At 47.5% G+C, this 14,516-nt stretch overlaps 1 protein-coding gene across 1 annotated transcript in view; it reads left to right on the top strand.

Annotated features, from left to right (window-relative positions):
• Window positions 1–12,676, top strand: part of MORN4 (MORN repeat containing 4) — a 17,735-nt gene extending 5,059 nt beyond the window's left edge. Inside the window, exons 2-4 of the mRNA XM_082268291.1 lie at window positions 1,958–2,072; window positions 5,559–5,668; window positions 11,965–12,676. Of these exons, the coding sequence (XP_082124417.1) occupies window positions 1,958–2,072; window positions 5,559–5,668; window positions 11,965–12,122 (383 nt within the window). The 3' untranslated portion in view covers window positions 12,123–12,676. The remainder of the gene's footprint in view (window positions 1–1,957; window positions 2,073–5,558; window positions 5,669–11,964) is intronic.
• The last annotated feature ends 1,840 nt before the right edge of the window (window positions 12,677–14,516 follow it).

Below are 14,516 nucleotides of genomic sequence, written 5' to 3'. Positions count from 1 at the left end.
CTGTCGTATACGCTGATCCAGAGCATCCCAAACATGCTCAATGGGTGACATGTCCGGTGAGTATGCTGGCCATTTGCAAAATGGGGCCGAGCATTATCATGCTGCAATATGAGGTGATGGTCGTGGATGAATGGCACAACAGTGGACCTCAGGATCTCGTCACCGTATCTCTGTGCATTCAAAATGCCATCAATAAAATGCACCTGTGTTCGTTGTCCACAACATACACCTGCCCATACCATAACCCCACCACCACCATGGGCCACTCCATCCACAATGTTGACATCAGCAAACCACTCACCCACACAACGCCATACACGCTGTCTGCCATCTGCCCTGTACAGTGAAAACCGGGATTCATCCATGAAGAGAACACCTCTCCAAAGTGCCAGATGTTGGTTACAACGATGAACTGCAGTCAGTTGGAGACCCCGATGAGGACGGTGAGCATGCAGATGAGCTTCCCTGAGACGGTTTCTGACAGTTTGTGCAGAAATTCTTTAGTTATTCAAACCGATTGTTGCAGCAGCTGTCCGGGTGACTGGTCTCAGACCATCTTGGAGGTGAAGATGCTGGATGTGGAGGTCCTGGGCTGGTGTGGTTACACGTGGTCTGCGGTTGTGATTCTGGTTGGATGTACTGTCAAATTCTCTGAAACGCCTTTGTAGACGGCTTATGGTAGAGAAATGAACATTCAATTCACGGGCAACAGCTCTGGTGGACATTCCTGCAGTCAGCATGCCAATCGCACGCTCCCTCAAAACTTGCGACATCTGTGGCATTGTACTGTGTGATAAAACTGCACATTTTAGAGAGGCCTTTTATTGTGGCCAGCCTAAGGCACACCTGTGCTATAATCATGCTGTCTAATCAGCATCTTGATATGTCACACCTGTGAGGTGGATGGATTATCTCGGCAAAGGAGAAGTGATCACTAAGGGTCCTTTCACACGGCCACTCCGTGTGTCCGCAAATCATCCCAAACGTTTGCGGATGATTTGCGGACATAATGTAAGTGAATGGCACTGCGGATGTCAGCGGAATACCATCCGCTGAGATCCGATTTTCCTCCTTTCAGTTCTGTTCCGTTTTTTCGAATGGAACAGAACCCCATTTTTTCTTCCGTGTAAAAAACGGAAAGGAAGGAAAATCGGATGTCCGCAGTGCCATATACTTACATTATGTCCGCATATCATCCGCAAACGGATGGTATGATATGCGGGCACACGGAGCGGATGACAGAAATGTCATCCGCTCCGTGGAAAAAAAAGTCCCGCAGCGGACCTTTCACACGGAGCGGCCGTGTGAAAGGACCCTAACACAGATTTAGACAGATTTGTGAACTTTATTTGAGAGAAATCCGCCTTTTGTGTGCATGGAAAAAGTCTTCATCATTGAGTTCAGCTCATAAAAAATGGGGGCAAAAACAAAAGTGTTGCGTTTTTTATTCTCTCTCTCTTTTTCTCTCTCTCTCTTTTTCTCTCTCTCTCTTTTTCTCTCTCTCTCTCTTTTTCTCTCTCTCTCTTTTTCTCTCTCTCTCTTTTTCTCTTTCTCTCTCTCTCTCTCTCTCTTTCTCTTTTTCTCGCTCTCTCTCTTTCTCTTTTTCTCTCTCTCTTTCTCTTTTTCTTCCATTTTAAAGAATGTAGTTTATGGTAATGTAGTTATTCAAAGTGGAACTAAACCCATCTATTTAGATATTCCCCAAAACAGTTACATTCAAGTCATACTAGGAATGATAACTGTCTCCGTTCTTGTGCTCCCATCCGAACTGTCAAGCCATCAAACAGTCATAACTGGTCACATGTGCAGCACCTTGGCAACTGCAGATCAATAAAGAGTCTGAGATGGCAGCTTCCTTTATATAAAGGATAGGAGGGTTTAGTTCCACATAACGAAAAAAGTTAATATGACCACCAAAACCCACTTATGTCTGACCAAACTTTCCTTCTCTCTCCAGGTAGAAGACATGGCTTGGGCCAGCTGTTATTTTCCGATGGATCCGCCTACTTTGGTCTGTTTGAAAATGGGCTTTTTAAGGGGTATGGGGTTTTATCCTTCCCGGACGGCTCAAGGTGAGAAACTCCTTCAGTAAGCAGCAAAAGATAATCTGTATGTGATGGGCCAGCGATGTTCTAAATCAGGGGGTCTCCAAACATTCTAAACAAAGGGTCAGTTTACTATACTTCACACTTTAGTGGGCCAGTGGGAGTTGAAAATTTTCTGGCATTAGTGAGAGCAATCAGTGCGCCATCACTGGTGTCAGTTGGAGGAATAGTGCCCCATCATTGGTGTCAGTGGGAGGAATAGTGCCCCATCATTGGTGTCAGTTGGAGGAATAGTGTCCCATCATTGGTGTCAGTTGGAGGAACAGTACCCCATCATTGGTGTCAGTGGGAGGAATAGTGTCCCATCATTGGTGTCAGTGGGAGGAACAGTACCCCATCATTGCTGTCAGTGAGAGGAATAGTACCCATCATTGGTGTCAGTGGGACGGGAGCAGTGCCCCATGATTGGTGTCAGTGGGAGGAATAGTGCCCCATGATTGGTGTCAGCAGGAGGAGCAGTGCCCCATGATTGGTGTCAGCTGGAGGAGCAGTGCCCCATGATTGGTGTCAGCTGGAGGAGCAGTGCCCCATGATTGGTGTCAGCGGGAGGAGCAGTGCCTCATGATTGGTGTCAGCGGGAGGAGCAGTGCCCCATGATTGGTGTCAGCGGGAGAAATAGTGCCCCATGATTGGTGTCAGCGGGAGGAGCAGTGCCCCATGATTGGTGTCAGCAGGAGAAATAGTGCCCCATGATTGGTGTCAGCGGGAGGAGCAGTGCCCCATGATTGGTGTCAGCGGGAGAAATAGTGCCCCATGATTGGTGTCAGCGGGAGGAGCAGTGCCCCATGATTGGTGTCAGCGGGAGCAGCAGTGCCTCATGATTGGTGTCAGCGGGAGCAGCAGTGCCTCATGATTGGTGTCAGCGGGGGGGGGGGGGAATAGTGCCCCAAGGGCCAGGTAAAGGCAAGCAAGGGGTGGCATCCAGCCTCTGGGCCCCAGTTTGGAGACCAATGTTCCAAAGTGTACATGCCCCCTGCCAATAGTGCAAGCAGCTAAAGAATTAATACAACCTCTAGAATACTTCCTCTGGGATCCAGCTATCATCTATTGGTCCTTCTGATGAGTAAAGCACAAGCAAAGGTCTTCTGTTCCTTATTCTCTTTGGCTGATCTCTGGATGGTGACCCATGGTTGTCACAAAATGACCTTTACCCCATTCTTGAGAGTCTGTAAATGACTTGGAAAGATCACGTTATGATGTTGTTTCTATAAAAAAATTAGTTCTTTTTTTTTTTTTTTTTTTTTTTTATCACTTCAGCCCCAGAACGTTCCCCCCCCCCACCTGTCAGATCCCCGCTCTCCTCTATGGTAGATTGGATGAAAATGGACCGCCTGTCCGTTTTCACCGAGCCGATCCTCCAGACAGATGGAAAAAAGGGTTTCCATAGCGGCGGCCATGACGATGAAGCCCTGTGGGCGGCGATTTCGGCGGCGGGAGCCCCCCCTCATCCCCTGGTGCTGACTCCTGGATCTTTTCACTTCCTGATCGTCGCTCATGGAGTGCAGATTAGCCTGTTGGCTGCAGGTGCCTGTTTTTGCTGGGTGGTGAGCCTGGTGGGGTCCTTTCCCTCTCTGCCAAGAATCGCTTGGTGCTTTGTGCCTTGCGACCAGATGATGCTTCCAGCGTGGTGGATGTTGTCTCTTAGCAGTGTTTTACATTTTTTGAGGGGTTCCCCTGGTTACTCATGGAGTCTTTGGAGCACATCCCCCCACCTGATCCTCTCTCTGGGGCTGCGAGGCCCTCCGGGTCCCAACCATCCATCGATGCACTGACTGCGGTGCTGGAGTCCTTTTATGTTCCGGGTGGAGGTGGCTTTTGGGTGACGGGCTAGCAAAATGCGCTCCCCGCCTTCCCTTGCCTCATCAGATCCTGAATTCTGCTTCTGCGGACATGGGTCACCCTGCTGGGTCTGCAACCATGCGCCCGGAATCCTCAGTGAGGATGATTCCTTCACATCTGTGCGTGAGACTTTGAAGGTGGACGACGCAGCTGCGACAAAGGCGCAGGTTCCCTTTGGCACTCGCACGCCATCCAGAGCGGCAAATTCGTTTCCTTTCCCCGCCTAGTTTGACAGAAATGTCGCTAAGAGTGGGAACGACCAAAGTGTCCCCTTGGGGTCTCTAAAGTATTTACTAGGCGGTACCCCTATAAGGAGTCCCTTATTAAGACGTGGACTCTTCCACCGGTGGTGGACCCCCTGGTTTCCAGATTGAACAAGGCAACCATGATTCCGGTTGAAGAGTCCCCCGGCCTTGAAGGATTCGGCTGACAGGAAGGCGGAGGCTGTGGCCCACAAAATGTACACTCTGGCTGGTTCGGCACTAAGGCCGGTATTCACCATTGCCCTGGTGTCGCAAACTCTGACTGTGTGGGCTAGGCTTTTACGCCGTGACCTGGAGGCAGAACGGCTCCCCCCTGCCTTTGCTGAGCTGGCGGACCAGCTGGTCCAGGGGCTGCAGTTTTATTTGTGATGCGGCTCCCCTAATCGCTAGGCTCTCATCATAGACGTGGGTCCTCCTTCTCGACCCTCAGGGTTGACTGACAAGGGCTCAAAGCCTTTTATGGCCTCCTCTGGAGGATCCAAACGAACCTGGTCTGGGAAGCTGAGAGCGGGCCTCTCCAGACACGCGGACAAGGCTCCTTCAGCATGAAGGTGTGCCCTCACCCGTATCAGGGGTGGGGGGATGTTTTTGCTGGTTTCCGGGCCCGTGGACTTCCCTGGTGTCCACAAAGTTTTTCGGTCTGGCTACTAGATCAAACTTCGCTCTTGTCCTCCGGCAAGGTTCTTTCCTTCCAACCTGCGCCTGTCCCTGGACCGCTTACAGGGTCTGTTTGGGGCATTTCAAGGCCTGTTACTTCAATGGGTGATTGTCCCGGTTCCGACTTCGGAATGTTTTTTCAGGGTTTTTACTCAAACCTGTTTATAGTTCCCAGGAAGGAAGGCAAGGTGGGTCCAATCCTGGACCTCAAGGCGTTAACTGCTTTTTGCGGGTGCAGAAGTTCAGGATGGAGTCTATTGGCAGTCTATTGGCACGGTGGTGACATTCCTGCATCAGGGGGATTTCCTCGCCTCTATCGACATCAAGGATGATTACCTTCACATTCCAATATGTGCCGGTCACCACCACTTTGCCGTGAGAGAGGAGCATTATGCAACAGGGACCTGCCTTTAGAACCACTTTTCAACTAAAGAAGTGTTGATTGACTTGTTTTGTCTTTTTTTTATTGGAGGCGCCTGGTGGCGGCGTTGTTCTTTTATGAAACAGAAAGCAGATCCAGGAAAATATTTTTGTACACATTTGTATCTCTACCCCCTGATTTTATTTGTTATATTATTGTGTATACCTTTACCCCTTGATCTTATTAGTTGTATTATTGTATGTGCATGTTTGAACTTTTCATTTTATTCTAAGACTATGCCTGCATATTTTTTTTTTTCTGTGTACCAACCAGATATGAAGGAGAATTTGTTCAAGGGAAATTCCATGGTGTTGGAGTCTTTACTCGCTATGACAACATGAAGTTTGAGGGGGAATTTAAAGGCGGTCGGGTAGAAGGATATGGTGAGTGAAGTGTTTTTGCTCAGTTCAGATGATTTGCTCATGAAAACAAAAACTTCCCTAAAAATTGTTCAGATCGTTTTAGGTTTTGGGGGAATTTGGTTTATAAAACATTGTAACTTTATAGTGGTTCATCGAAAATGAGTTCAGTTGTATCGATCATCACCACATCCTAAATTACTATAGAGAAAACATTTGAAGAAAAAAATAATGGGATTTTAAAGGGTGTTTGAAACCTTCTTTAACCACGTAAGCCCCGGGAGATTTTACCCCCTTCCTGACCAGGGCCTATTTTGCGATTCGGCACTGCGTGACGTTAACGGACAATTGCGCGGTCATGCAACGCTTTACCTAAACAAATTTGGCGTCCTTTTTTTCCCACAAACAGAGCTTTCTTTTGGTGGTATTTGATCACCTGTGCGATTTTTTTTTTGATCATGCGCTATAAACAAAAAAAAGAGCGACAATTTTGCAAAAATAACAATATTTTTCACATTTTTTTATATGAAATTCCCCAAAAAAAAATGTAAAAATCAAAATTTTTTAACATTTTAGGCCAATTTTTTTTTTTTTACCATATGTTTGGTAAAAAAAATTGCAAAAAGCGTATTTTGATTGGTTTGCGCAAAAGTTATTGCGTTTACTAACAAAGGGAAAGATTTTTGTCATTTTTGTTGTTTTTTTTTTACGCGTAATGGCGGCAATCTGCGATTTTTTTTTTTTTTTTTTTTTTTTTTTTTTTTTTTTTTTTTTTGCGGTACTGCGACATTGCAGTGGACAGATCGGACCCTTGACTGACATTTTTGACACTTTTGGGGTTACCAGTGACATTACTACAGTAATCAGTGCTATACATATGAACTGTTACTGTAAAAATTACACTGGCAGTGAAGGAGTTAACTGTATTGGAGAGGGAGGGGTTAAGTGTGTCCTAGGGGGCGTGCTTCTAACTGTGATTGGCTGTGGCTGTGTGTGTAAGAATAATGATCAACGGTCCTACATAGTAGAACCGTTTGATCATCATTCTTACGCAGGGAGAACTGACAGGCGGCTTTGTTTACATTAGCCGCCTGCCTTTCTCCCGCTGTCACGGACGATCGCGGGGGGGGCCCGTGACCGAGTGGGAGCGCACCTCCGGCGGCGCGCACTCGCTCCCCAAACCTTTACAGGCTAGCGACGTATCCCTACGTCGCTCTGCCTGTGAGGGGCTGACTGCCGACGTAAATAGTCGTGCGGCAGTCGGCAACTGGTTAAGAATGATTGATTTACCAATACACTTGCATTCTTAAAAAAATTTCTTTATTATAAATTCGTTAAAATAATTTTCTGGGGTATTGCTCCCCTAAAAACATGAAACAATTCTGCAAGCCATATTTAATATTACGACCCCACATAAGAGGCCCTCCCCTATATACACTATATTACCAAAAGTATTGGGACGCCTGCCTTTACATGCAAATTAACTTAAATCCCAGGCTTAGTCCGTAGGGTTCAATATTGAGTTGGCCCATCCTTTGCAGGTATAAAAGTTTCAACTCTTCTGGGAAGGATGTCCACAAGGTTTAGGAGTGTGTCTATGGGAATGTTTGACCATTCTTCCAGAAGCACATTTCTGAGGTCAGGACTCTGTGCAGTCCAGTTAAGTTCCTCCACCCAAAACTCGCTCATCCATGTCTTTATGGACCTTGCTTTGTGCACTGGTCCAAATAATTTGGTGGAGGGGGGATCAACATCAGTGCCTGACCTCACAAATGCTCTTCTGGAAGAATGGTCAAACATTCCCATAGACACACTCCTAAACCTTGTGGACAGCCTTCCCAGAAGAGTTGAAGCTGTTATAGCTGCAAAGGGTGGGCCAACTCAATATTGAACCCTACGGACTAAGACTGGGATTCCTTTAAAGTTCATGTGTGTGTAAAGGCAGGCGTCCCAATACTTATGAAAATATAGTTTACCTGGTATGGTGCACTCATGAGACCCTCTGAAGCAAACCAGGCCAGGTGACACCACTTAAAGTGGAGTTCCACCCTAAAATTGAACTTCGGTCCATCTTCTTGCGCCGGGTCACCTGAAAAACAAATGGATAATCGCAATTATTTATTTATTTTTTTTACTTACCTTGTTTTAGAAGAAAATATACTTACCTTACTTCCTCTTCCTCCCTCTGCGGCCACGGCCCGTCGTCACTTCCTGGCTTGCAATGATTCCTGGGAGCTGAACGTCATCGCTCCCAGGAATCAATGCGCCTGCACCGGCCCGCCGTCCGTTCCGGTGCAGGCGCGTCATACCTTGCTAAAAAGCTTCTGGGCATGCCCAGAAGCTGTGCAGGGATGACGCTGCGGCACCGGAAGTGACGGCGGACCGAAGAGGACGCAGAAGAGGATCGCGCTGGCTTCAGCTGCCCACATCTGAGATGGCAGCGCTGGACAATACATTTTCAAGGTAAGTATTTCTTCTTGCAGGTAAGTGCAACCTGGGACAGTGCAGAGGCTATCCATTGTGGAATGCACTAGCCCTGACTGTCCCGGGGGTATTTTTATGTATTTTTTTTTTTTTTTAGGTGGAACTCCACTTTGAGAAATCTTGAAGTGCAAATAGATCAGTGCTCCATCAGTGCAAGAGCACCCCTGCTCTGTCGAAACCACTGTCCATCAAGTGATCATTTGGATGGACAGTGTTTGTAGACAAGAGCAGGAGTTTTCTTTTGCTGGTGGAGCACAGATCTATTTGCACTTCAAGATTTCTCATTTAAGTGGTGTCATCTGGCCTGGTTTCCTCTGGAGAGTCTCATGAGTGCACCATAACAGGTATACATCGAATACCCTTAATCAGTGGGAATTTATGCTATCCCCCTCCTCTTGTTGCCCTTTGGGACCCCTTTGGAGGTTTGCTTGCCTGAGGTATCCACTCCCACACAGTCCTTATGATCATGAATGCTTTTTGATCCGATCCTTTAGCGATGGATATCGGTTTTAATGTCCATAACTCAACTACACCCCTTGAGCCCCGGAGGAAGCCTACAGAGCAAAACACATCAGAACAAGGCCCCCCCCCTTCTCTGATATACGTGATACAATACTCCCCTCCAATATGATGTACATTTGTGTGTATATAGGGGAGGGCCTCTTAGTTGGGTTGCAATATTAAATATGCAGGATCTTTTCATGTTTTTAGGGGATCCATACCCCAGAAAATTATTTTAATGAAGACATATTTTTAAGAATGCAAGTGTATTGGTGTAAAGAATGCTGGTATCCAGAATACCCATTCTTTCAGACACTCCTGAACCATCTAGGGACTTTGTGACTATAGCCCTTTTCGCCTAGAGCGCTGAGTCGCTCGTTCCTGAAATCCTATCGAGCAAAGCAGAAGAATTAAGCAACACAGCAATCGCATACCAAAACCTCAGTAGAAGCTAGATGAAGGGTACAACAGGAACTTTTATTGAACAAACTCACACCGAATATATACCCCTCCAGGTCAGGTGAGCCTGATTACATTATCGTATGCAGATGAAATTGTATACAGAAACATAATTACCCTGAGCTAATTACCTAGCCATCTGGACAGAAACAATAGGTGAATGGGAATCCAGATTTGGACAATGTTATAATGAACATGCTAATTAACTCTGCACTGCAACAAGGCTAAAACAAAGTACAATACACATTATCCGAAGTATAAACACAGAACACCTTATTAAACAGACAATAGAAGGGGACCCCAGTAGCAGACTGTCCATCTCCTACATTGAAGTACTTGGAATTCACATCTAAGCAATGCTTTGATTATTCAGAAGTCTCAGACTTCATGGCAATGGTCTACAATAGTCTATGAGGCAAAACTCATACAATGTTCTATCATTCTGATACAGTGGAATTAAGGTATCATAGATTTCTTGAGGGATACTGTGGATAAATATTACTGTCTCATTTGAAGTAATCAAAACCGTATTCTCAGTGTCCATTAAGTAGTAGTTATCCATCATTTTCTCAGTCACCCTGTGCCCCTAATAGACACGGGGTGACTTACACATAAGAGGGACCTAGGGAGCTGAGAGAGGGATTTCTCAACCTCTCTAAGGTAAGCTGGGATCCACGGGCCCCCAATCAAAGTGACTCCTGTCACAATTGGTAAATCATTCTGATAGGTTTCAACACACTTTAAAATCCCGTTCTTTTTCCTTCAAATGTTTTCTCTAACTTGATAATGGTTCTTTTACACGGGAGATCCGATCAGGTCCGCCTGTCAGTCTTTCAGTCCATGCATTCCTATAGATCTGTGGGTGTACACATATTTGTGTCTCTTTACACCCGCCTACCTCTGGGTCCATTCAGGTCCGCTAAAATAATGGAGGAGGAATGGACACAATGCAATCCAGGGGCCAGGTAGGTCTGCCTAATTTATGTGACTTCTGTGATTAGGTGTCACAGTGGTCATAGACAGCTTGGCCGCCCATAGCGGCACATGTGGGGCATGTGGGTATTAAAGACCACCCTCTTTGTTACCACACACATGTGTTACATTGGCAGCAAGAGGTTAAGCAACAAATGGAAATCCACAATGGTATAGTGGTTTAAGCCAGGGGTCTCCAAACATTATATGCAACTCTTCTTCAGACTTTAAGGGGGGGGGGGACAGACTGTGACCATTGGGAGTAGAAATGCTCCAGTATCAGTCTGAGTAATCGGTGCTTCAGGCTTGATGGTCAGTGGGAGAAAGAAAGAAATTACATAGGGGGTATAGTCGTTAGGAGGAGACTGGTGCCCCATCATTGGTATCGGAGGAAAGAATAGTGCCCCTCATGTGTGTCAGTGGGAGGAATAGTGCCCCTCATTGGTGTCAGTGGGAGGAATAGTGCCCCATCATTGGTGTCAGTGGGAGGAATAGTGCCCCATCATTGGCGTCAGTAGAAGTAATAGTATCCCATAATTGCTATCAGTGGGAGGAATAGTATCCCATTATTGTTATCAGTGGGAGGAATAGTGCCCCTCATTGGTGTCAGTGGGAGGAATAGTGTCCCATCATTGGTGTCAGTAGGAGGAATAGTGTCCCATCATTGATGTCAGTGGGAGGAATAGCATCCCATCGTTGGTGTTAGTGGGAGGAACGGTGTCCCATCGTTGGTGTCTGTGGGAGGAACGGTGTCCCATCGTTGGTGTCTGTGGGAGGAACGGTGCCCCTTCATTGGTGTCTGTGGGAGGAACGGTGCCCCTTCGTTGGTGTCTGTGGGAGAAACGGTGCCCCTTCGTTGGTGTCTGAGAGGAACGGTGCCCCTTCGTTGGTGTCTATGGGAGGAATGGTGCCCCTTCTTTGGTGTCTGTGGGAGGAACGGTGTCCCATCGTTGGTGTCTGTGGGAGGAACGGTGTCCCCATCGTTGGTGCCTGTGGGAGGAACGGTGCCCCATCGTTGGTGTCTTTGGGAGGAACGGTGCCCCATCGTTGGTGTCTGTGGGAGGAAAGGTGCCCCTTCGTTGGTGTCTGTGGGAGGAACGGTGCCCCATCGTTGGTGTCTTTGGGAGGAACGGTGCCCCATCGTTGATGTCTTTGGGAGGAACGGTGCCCCATCGTTGGTGTCTTTGGGAGGAACGGTGCCCCATCGTTGGTGTCTTTGGGAGGAACGGTGCCCCATCGTTGGTGTCTTTGGGAGGAACGGTGCCCCATCGTTGGTGTCTTTGGGAGGAACGGTGCCCCATCGTTGGTGTCTTTGGGAGGAACGGTGCCCCATCGTTGGTGTCTTTGGGAGGAATAGTGTCCCATCGTTAGTGTCTTTGGGAGGAACGGTGTCCCTACGTTGGTGTCTGTAGGAGGAACGGTGCCCCTACGTTGGTGTCTGTGGGAGGAACGGTGCCCCTACGTTGGTGTCTGTGGGAGGAACGGTGCCCCTACGTTGGTGTCTGTGGGAGGAATGGTGCCCCTTCGTTGGTGTCTGTGGGAGGAACGATGCCCCTTCGTTGGTGCCAGAGGGAGAAACGGTACCCCAAGAGCTGAATACCGGCAAGCAAAAGATCACATCCGGCCCATAGCCTGCAATTTGGAGACCACTGGTTTAGGGTGAAGAACATTTTAAACTGTGGTTTTCACTGAAGAGAACCCCTCACTTATTTTTCTCATGATGTGTTCTGTTACAATTATCTGGGTCAGTGATGGATACTGTAAAAAAATGAATATCTATAGTGTCCAAACATTTTTTAAACCACGTGGTTTTATTTTCTCCATGATTACCAATGTTCAACCAAAGCTAGTGCATATCCCAAGTATATCCATATCGAAGTGAGATTTGCTTTCCTCATACACAGGCCTGCTGACATTTCCTGACGGTTCCCATGGGATCCCAAGAAACGAAGGTCTCTTTGAGAATAACAAACTGGTGAAGAAAGAGAAATGTCAAGCAGTGATCCAGAGGGCCATAAGTGCCTCCAAAGCCTCCTGCTGCCTGGCGGTCAACCAAGTCTGACGGGAGCGCGTCACTCCGACTAGACAGCCGCGTCTCTTCTCACATCCTACAAGTGCACTCACTTTTTTCTTTTACGTGTTTACACTGCTTGCTGGTAAAAGCAGACTAAGCGACTGCTGTTTTCAGGAGCTCCTCTTCTTGTTCCATGCTTTATAGCTTGGGGGCCCCCTATATATAGAAGATGAAGTTAGAGCGGGGGACGAGGGCTTCTGAAGTTGTTGCTGCTGACACTTCCAAGTTCAGTAGAACTTACACAGTGCCTCCCTAGAAAGAGAGACCACCTCTGCTTCAATGTTCTGGAAGGAATAGATGAGATGGGGGTAGCTGCTGACTGTACTAGAATTCTCACCATATAATGGATGTTTTTTTGCACTGTTTTATTTAACTGATTGTAGAAAGTTTGGGTTTAATGATCTCTTTATTGGCTAAGTATGGTTAAAAAGCAAAGAAAATAAGAATAAGCACAAGGGACATTCATTATCTTCAGTGAGATGTGTCCCTTGTGCTGCCACTATTTAGCAGAAATCGTCCTCCTCCGATGACCCCCCCCCCCACTCTCTGCTCTGCACCCCAACTCCACCCTGCTCACTTTTGGACCCTAACATGCTGCAAATGTCTTCGCCCCATAACCCTTTCTGCTCACCTCTGCACCCCTAACCTGCCTTGCTTACCTTTCCACCCCAGCCCCCACTATTCTTGCTTACCTCTGCATCCCTTTTCTCACCTTAGACCCCCCTCTCTGCTCACCTCCACACCTCAAATCCCCCCTCTTGGCTCACCTTTGCACCCCCCCCACCTTCCCTACCTCTATGCCCCTTCTCTCACTTCAGACCCCCCTCTTGGCTCACCTCTGCACCCCTCCCCCCCCTCCCCCTCTTCCTCCTTCTCTAACTTCAGGCCTTCTCTGCTCACCTCCACACCCCAAACCCCCCCCCCCGGCTCATCTTTGCACCCCAGTCCTGCTTTGTTTAGCTTTGGACCCCAACCCCCACTACTGTTGTCTGCATCATAAAACCCCTTCTGCTTACTTCTGCACCCCACCTTCCCCCACCCCCTTACCTCTGTGCCCCTTTTTACACCTTAGCCCCCCCTTTTTGCAGACCTTCACACCCCCTCTGCTGACTTCTGCACCCCAACCCCCCTCATTTTTACGTCTGTGCCCCTTTTTTCATCTGACACCCCCCCCCCCCCCCTTCGCTTGCCTTTGCACCCTATTTTCGCTTATCTGTGCACCACATCCCTTCCGCTCTTTCTTACCTCTGTCCCCCTCTCTCACCTCAGACCTCCCTCTTTCTGCTCACCTCCACATTACAAACCTCCCTCTCGGCTCATCGTTGCCCCCCAATCCTGCCTTGCTTACCTTTTGGACCACAACCCCCACTATTCTCTGCACCCCAAACCCTTTCTGCTCACATCTGCACCCCAACCCACCCCTCTTTCTTCTGTGCCCCTTTTTTTTTCCTCTCAGGACCCCCCTCTGTTCACCTCCACTCCCCTCTTAGCTCAATTTTGCACACCACTCTCGGCAGCTAACCTCTGCACCCCAACCCCCTCCTCCCCTCTGATTCCCTACACGCCCTGCTTTCCTCTTTGCTCACCAGAGCCTCAGGACTGTAACTCTGTAATAATCCATGAGGCTGTGAATGGTGTTTTTCTAAGGAAGAGCCAACTGATGAGCATGGCCATACTAGTAAACTACAAGTGGCTGGGTTACCTCTGCAGCAGCAGCCATTGTGAAAACTTTTAAAAACAATGAAGGGCGGTAGCAACATCAGAACCCGGGGCACACACAGTGGGGAATATATAGGGCACAGGCCCTGGGTGCGCGGTGTCCCCTTTCCCAGTCCTAAGCCACAACTACAGTTTCTATGAATGGACAGGTGCATGTTTGAAAGGTCCACCCTTCCATTCACAGAAGCTGTAGTCATGGTTTCTATGAATGGAGGAGCTGGGTGGAAAGTGTTGATAAGTGCTTATACAGTTCTCTCAGCTCTATTAACCCCCACCACACGGGGAAGGTGGTGGTGGGCACCAGAGGAGGAAGATTTCTGCTAAATGAGGACACAGCAGCACAAGGGACACATCAAACTGTAGTAGGTATTGTCCCTTGTGATTTATTATTAATTATATATATATATATATATTATAAAACCATTTTTTTAGGGAAATTTAGGCTTTAAGTTTCCAAAGATGAAAGCTTTTGGTATAACTTAGATCCTTTCGTCAGGCTTTTTTATTTGTTCTACATTTGTATAAAGCCTGATGAAGGGTCGAAGTTATCCCAAAATCGTTAAACAACTTAAAGTGTTACTAAACCCACAACCGTAAACGTGTGTAAAAAAAACCAGCATTTTTGCTAGCACATGATTGAATGATGGAAGTCCGCAGAGCTTC

This window comes from Pelophylax lessonae (genome assembly GCF_965119305.1).
Source record: "Pelophylax lessonae genome assembly, chromosome: 9".
Taxonomy (NCBI): Eukaryota; Metazoa; Chordata; class Amphibia; order Anura; family Ranidae; genus Pelophylax; species Pelophylax lessonae.
The sequence above is the reverse complement of the archived record's forward strand: the minus strand, read 5'-3'. Positions and strand labels throughout refer to the sequence as shown.